Source organism: Antrostomus carolinensis, unplaced genomic scaffold, assembly GCF_000700745.2.
Source record: "Antrostomus carolinensis isolate BGI_N321 unplaced genomic scaffold, ASM70074v2 scaffold18973, whole genome shotgun sequence".
In the NCBI taxonomy this organism is placed as follows: Eukaryota; Metazoa; Chordata; class Aves; order Caprimulgiformes; family Caprimulgidae; genus Antrostomus; species Antrostomus carolinensis.
Window position 1 is genome coordinate 29,403 of NW_010304692.1, and position 7,256 is coordinate 36,658.

Genomic DNA, 7,256 nt, shown 5'->3' on the forward strand with positions numbered 1-7,256 from the left:
TCATTTCCTGAAAGATTTGGTTATTCTGAGTAATGCAAAAGTACTACCAGGTTACTTTAGGCAAAGGGGTCAACTATTCTTCTTCTGCAATAAATGTACAATTCACACTATTCCATAAAACCAATACATACTTCCTGTCTTCACAAGTTCTAGCAGTTCTTCTCCCTGCTCCTCAGGCTACAAATAATTGTTAAGCTTCCTAATATTTTAAATTGCAGCCACACAGATACAGGCAGAAACGGCCAGTTTGTTGTCTGCAGGAATACTCAAATTTTGGCATTAGCTGTTCCAGGTCACTCTGAAACCCAAACAGTAAGATTACAGGCACTGCAATCGTGTCTGTATGTGACAGCCTCAAAAGATGTTTTCTGGACCTTTTCTAACCCAGCATGAGCATCACAATGTTGCTGATCCAAGCTATATTAAACTGTGTATTTGGTCATGAAAATGATTCTAATATCTTGGAAGAAAGCAGTGCCAGAATGCATGTTCTTTCTGCAGACAGTCTACCAGAACCAACCCTACGCTGATCCAGACCAGGCAATAAAAAAATAGAATGAGATTTCACATTATGGGATGTTCCAACACCACTTGATCTTTCATTAAAATGTATTCTGCAGTACCTAGGCAGTTACAAAATACACAGCTTCACAGGCTGCCAGATCACAGCTTGGCCATAAATTCCTCACCCTTTAAGCGATGTATGTCTGCCATTTGGTACGAGACGTTGTTCTGCAGCTTCATCTGAAAGGAAGAAATGATTATATAAATACAAACAACCAGCAGGTTGGAGAGGGTTTAGACTGCAAACACTCAGGTGGGTTTGTTCTCATTGCAATGTACGTGGAGGATTATCAGAGTGACATCTACAAAGTTCTTGTAAATATAAGTAACGTATATTTAGTTAGCAATATCACCAACCTAAACAGTGTATTCAGGCTTTGCTAACAAGGACTTACATTTATTTCCAGAACATATTTCTATCCAAAAAGCAGATTCTGTCAGGACTAGAATCAACACACTGCATTCTGATACTGCAGAAGGAGACAGTGAATTTCCAATGTCAATGTGTAAGTGTATAAAAATAAACACGCAGCAGCATCATCAGCAAAACCAATTGTATCAAATGTATGTTTAAAGTAAAATTTTAATGTGATGCTACCTAATATTCCTAACACACATTTTATTTTTAAGAGAGAATCTGACACCGGTAGACTTCCACAACAGCTTTTAATTTGGTATTTTTAGTAAGAAGAAAACAGCAGTTACAATAAATAAGCAATGCATGTACACAAAGTCATTAAGTAAAAATGCTTCATCTCGTTCTCACATGAAGACAAGAAATAGCAGAAATTAGGAGGAAGATGCACATGTAGAACATGCTGAGAAAGGATGAAAAACCCATGACCATCATCAAGCTGCACTGACGCTGTAATTATCTTCCCTGTAGTTCCACGATGGGTACAGGGGGTAACTCGAGGAGGGGTGCTGAGAGAGGGCTGTCATTCTTGGGTTACAAGGTCAGAACTACCTCTCAGGATACCAAACTGAGGTACAAGCACCCCTGCTCTGCCACAGGACACACACACACACGGGCTGTTTCAACTCCCAAACAGAAGCTGAAGCTCCAGCTCTGAGTCAGTTATCTACGTTTCCTGTCAAAACAAACAGAAAAGCCATGTGCCCTGACTTCAAGACTTCCTCCACCCACCTCTACCTTCCTTTTAATCAAATTAGTGTTTCTTTAAAAGGGTTTTTGTTTTTAAAAGCAGCACTCGTGGTCTGGACTCATTTGGTTTGTCCCAGGGGGTTTGGGGCAGCGATTGCCAACTGCAGGAACCACGGCCCCACCACAGCTGCTGAATGGTGATCTTCCGCAGAGCGGAGCACGCACGGAGACACGCGCCCAACAGCTCCAGCCACATCACAGGGGCTCCCTGGGAAACAGAGGGCTCCATCCAGAGCTCCAGCCGTGCCAGGCTGCAGTGTCCCAGCTCAGCCCCAGCAGTGACATGCACACGGGCAGCAAACCCTGACCCACAGCCCACAACAAAAGCCAAGAGGGTTTGTGGAGCGTGGAGGGGCACCAGCCACGGCTCCCAACGCCCAGCTGCTTCACAAGGCTCTCCCCAAAAAAAGAACAAAGGGCAGATGATGCAATCTTCTGGTAACCTGAGAGCCCTGACCATACTGCTCTGAAATATGATATAAAATATGATATAAAATAAAACCACCCGACAGGGGACACTCAAGGAGCCTTCTTGGCACATCAGAGCCGCGCGTTTGAGCACCACTCACACACGTGCTCTGCCCACCAGGACATTTAAGGCTCTCTGCTTCCAGGATGCACAGAGAACAATGCTCAATTAAATGAAAGCCTGGAGCCTGGCTTGGACTTCCTCTGCTTTATTTCAAAAGCACAGCAACCCCTGTGGTGGGGACTTCACCCAGAAGCACAAGACAAAAGAAATGGCCAAGTCCTTCTACTCCATCGAGTGCCCAGCTCGCCAGCTCTCCATCAAACAGACATCGGGACAGGGGAACCGATACAAAAACAGTGAATTATTGAGCATTAATGAAAAAGAACTATTTTGCAAAGCCACTGGCAATAACCACCACGTTCTTCCTGTCTTCCACTCTAATGCAGTTCTTTTCCCAGAACCTGAGAAATCTACAAACAAAAGAGATCCTGGGAAGCAGCGAGTTCTGTTTCCAAACCTTCATCTATCAGAATTCCTAACACCATTCCCACTGCCTTGCTTCTGCCTCGCCTAGAAAATATCTGACTTGCAATGGGCTGGGGGAGGGCTGCCTGCCTGCCCGCTAACAGGACTTTGATTTGAAGATAGCGTCAGTTTTATCACACAATCTTTCATTTTGGCGATTTTGAGTTTCAGAGAAAAGTGACAGAATTCATATCCAAAACAGCCCAGCTGACAGCGAGCGTCCCTCATCTGAAGGACTGAAAGGGAAGAAGCTTTTTTATGATTCATGGGATCTGTTCCACCTACACACACGCAAACCATGGCGCAGGTCCAGTTCTTTCTGAGCTCTGTCCTCTTTGAGTCTAGACCTATTTGTACTGTTCATATTTCTCAGTGGCTTCCCAGATCCTTTCCAAAGCAGCTGGGATGTATAAAAGAAATTCTCTGTAGCCCAATAAACTCTGCACAGAGGGAAAAAAAACCCCAAAAAGCATTAAAAACCCTGTGCATGCTGGAGCTATGTACGTGCAAGGCAGCTCCAGTGCTGTCTGAACCGTTAACAGTCTTGTCAGAAAATGACAGGCGCTGTGAAGAGCAGAAGTTACACACACGCTGAAGTTTATCTCTGCGTGTGGCAGGACAGGGCGCAGGTGGCACTGCTTCCCATGAAGTGGTAAAGCTGTAACCCCTACTGCCCTGTGAGTCACTTCTTTATCTACCACAAACACCCTCCGACTTGGCTCCTGGCAGCATCAGGAGCAGGTGTCTGCGCTCCTGGGCGTTCCCGACGCTGTGTAAAAGTCTGGTTGTACAAAGGTCTCCATGCCACAGTTCCATGGTTTTTCCACCTGGCTTTTTCCGAAGAAGCAGTGCCTATCATCAAGCAATTAGCACAGGGTCAGAGAGGATGTTGTGATCATCAGGAACGTGCAGCAAGATTGGAAGATGCACTCAATGTCCCTGCTTGTAACGCTGCAGCTTTGCAAACTGAGGAGCTATCGAGGAATTCTGGCAACGGAGAACGTAACCAGCTGCTCCCAGAGATGTTTTACTGACCAGTTTCATCCTATGAGGCACCATTTCGAGACATCAGCTCGGGGACGAGGCTGTAGGACACACCTGGCATCGCCAGCAACAGCTTTGGAATGAGAAAGGCACGATCCCAAGAGCAGCAACAGCAAATGCAGAGCTCCCAGCCCCTACACACTGGTTGGCTGCCATCTGGAAGCTCTCCACCACAAACTCCTGCCATTCCATCATTTTATTGAGCTTATTGCAAAGGGATGGAAAGTTATGGAAAAAAGTGTCCTCATGGTACACTGCAAAATGGCCTCAAGTTGCGCCAGAGGAGGTTTAATTGGATCTGAGGAAGAATTTATTCACTGGGAGGGTTCTCAGGCACTGGAACAGGCTGCCCAGGGAGGTGGTGGAGTCACCTTCCTTGGTGGGATTGAACAGACGAGGTGCTCAGGGACATGGGTTAGAGGTGGGATTGTTAGTGTTGGGTTCATGGTTGGACTCAATGATCTTAAAGGTCTTTTCCAACCACTACAATTCTGGGATTCTATGAAAAAAGCATGAAAGACTCAGGAAACAAATGCCACCTCCCCAAAGACTGGGGCAACCACGATCCCTGTTTGCCTCCCAAGAGCAGCTCCAAGAGAGAAGCAGGTTTGTTCCAAGGTCCAGCAGACCATCATGAGCTCATCACAGGGTGACAGGACAAGAGAATTCCCAAGAACTCATGTTTTTTATTTTCTTTTTTTTTTTTTTTTAACCAGAAGACACGAGGTCACACTGCTGCATCTGCTCACAAGAGCAAATAATCTCCTGGTGCAGTGGGGAGAGAGGAGAGAGCCAAGGGTCTGGGCTTGACTGGACACACCTGAGCCAGGAGGAAGCTGTCTGTAGAAATTCAACTTGCCTCCCCACCAGGAAATGCACACTTGATTTACATGACAACAGGGCAAAGAATCTCTTAAGAAGACAAAGGAGCACAAACCAGATTTGACACTGTGATATCCACCAGAGCAGCATTTCCCCATGAAATAAGCTCAGATCCATTGTGATCACTTGTTACCCTGAGAATTACCAGTGCTGGTGTTTTATTATAGTGCCTGCATTTCACAAATGGAGTAAGATCATTGGTAAGAAGCAGTTTGTTCAAAGAACTTCCTTGCCAAATAATATCCATTTTGAGAGGGAAAAAAATGATCAGACAAGCCTTTCTTGGTCAGACACTTTATGCCTACTACTCACTTTTTTATTTATTTTTTAACAGATCTTTGTTCTCTACTCTCTAAAGTACAATCGGTGAAAGGTGGGGTTTGTTTTTTTTTTTTTTAAGAAAAAATCAGCATTGTTGCCACTGAGAACACAACAGTAGCTCACATGGGAGGGAAGGAGAAGGGACAGAGACTGGTTATTGATAAAACATACCGCTGGTCTTGCTTATTAAAGCACAGGGAACATTTAGAGCACAAGAAGAGAGGATATTCGAGAGCTGCTAGCTCACATGGCCTTAAATGGCAGCTCCTGGAACAAAGAAGGAAGGTGCAGGGCATATCCTGCAGCATGCACACAATTAACAACACCACTAATCCCGGGGTTTACCAGTCCCGTTTCTCTCCTTCCCCTCCTGCTCTGCCCTGGGAGGTGCCCAAGACCAGGAGATTTATGGAGAACAACGAAGTGGTCAGCAGGCAGGAGCAGCTCAACAGCACCTCAGCTTGTGTGTGTGCATCAAAGCCGGCTCTGGCTCCCACTAACCCCTCCAGACACCCTGACTTAGTGCTTGGCCTACAGTGAAACATCACAGACTTCCCCAAAAACACAGATTTCTTGTATTAAAGGCAAGCCCTGCCATGCAGCCCCATAGCCCACAGCTGCCTTCAACCCCTCACAAAAGCAGTTCCAACTCGGTGCAAGGTTTTCAATCTACTACCACCTTTGTAACCTTGTTTTTATCCAAGAGGGCAATGAATAACCAAACCTATTTGCCCTCTATTTGCATGGAAAAGTTCAATGTACAAAAAAAAAAACCCAAACAACCCACAAACCAAAAAACCCCAAGCGTTTAGAAAACTGACAGCTTTCTGTCTTTTACAAGGGAAAGCATCTTTGTTAAAACTGAACTGCTTTAATTTGAGTTCAGCTTCTCTTATTCATGAGACTTGACTATCTTGGTATCTCTATAGATTATTTCTTCATATCTTAAACTAGATTTTATAATACAATATACTTAATCACAATGCTGTTAGTTGCATTTATCTCCAAGGGAGAGCACCAGTATCCACCATTACACATCTAATCAGGCTTTTTATGCCAATCTCAGAAAAAAATTTAAAAATGTAAAAAACCCATGTGTGCTGAACATACAAACGGCTTAATTTTAATGGTTCAGTAAAAAAGAAAACATAACTTTAATACAAACTAAATCAATTGGAGGGAGTCTGTAATTCTGTAATGAGATATGGATGTATGCAGTTCTTCTGTGACAATTAAATGTATTTTCTTACCCTGCTCATCAAACGTGTGATATCAAAGGGCCAGAAAAACCAACTCGGCCAGTAATAAACCCGAGGGTGATATTTCCATAAATCCTACTGTGATAAACAGCGTTCAATGAGCAGAATTATGAACTGCATGCAAATGGAGTAGACACTACCATACAGGACTGAGTCAAAGAACTTGTCTGCGTAACTCCTCCGTGCAGAGTCGCCTGTGGTGATTATGAAAGTGGAACAGTGAAAGTTGGTGCATTCACTCATTTTTCCCTTCCACAACAAAAGAAATCCCCAGGCCACCTCCACATGAAAGGGCCAGCTGAATTTTGCATTAGCTCGTCTCTTCACAGCTCATGAAAACCACACGTCATGTCAGCAGCAAGAATTTTTGTTTCAAGGATACGCTGGCTAAGTCAGAACCAGCCCCTGATGTGCGAGGCACTTTGAGAGAGGCAGGGAAAACAAGCTCGGGGGGCGGGGGGGCTGCTTCACCTCAACATCAGACTTGTTTCATTCTCCTTGAGGGCAAACAAACCGTAGTCTTAAGGCTGTGTGTAGCTTCTTGACTGATGTCAAAAGATCACAGACTGGTGGGGGTTGGAAGGGACCTCTGGAGATCATCCAGTCCAACCCCCCCTGTCAAACCAGGTTCACTTCAAGCAAAGGAGAAAGGAATCAAACACGGCAGAAACAAGATCTGAGAGCATACCCTCTCTGGCCAGCCTGTCCCAGGGCTCCGTCACCCTCACAGGAAAGAAGTTTTTCCTTAAATAATCCTCAAATAATCTCAGCAGAGGGGAGCTAAAAACCCCTCACAGTCACCATCTGGAAAGCAGCGAGCTCTCCGTGTTTCCCCGTTGGCACACACACGCACTCCGCCCTTTGGGGCATTTTCCGCTCTTTTCTGGGATACATTCAGAAACCCGAGCGAACTGCAAACGTGTCCCAACAGCCACCAAAGCCAACGCACCAGCTCTGGAGACCAGTGCCTGGGGGGAAGGGTTCGGGGATCATCTCAGGGACACCAGCCGAGAACAAACCGTGT

At 45.2% G+C, this 7,256-nt stretch overlaps 1 protein-coding gene across 1 annotated transcript in view; it reads right to left on the minus strand.

Annotated features, from left to right (window-relative positions):
* GOLM2 (golgi membrane protein 2) overlaps positions 1-7,256 on the minus strand; it is a gene marked incomplete at its 5' end in the record, with an annotated part of 22,838 nt that overhangs the window by 15,301 nt on the left and 281 nt on the right. The window contains one exon of the mRNA XM_029084167.1: positions 690-744. Coding sequence (XP_028940000.1) covers positions 690-744 — 55 coding nt within the window. The remainder of the gene's footprint in view (positions 1-689; positions 745-7,256) is intronic.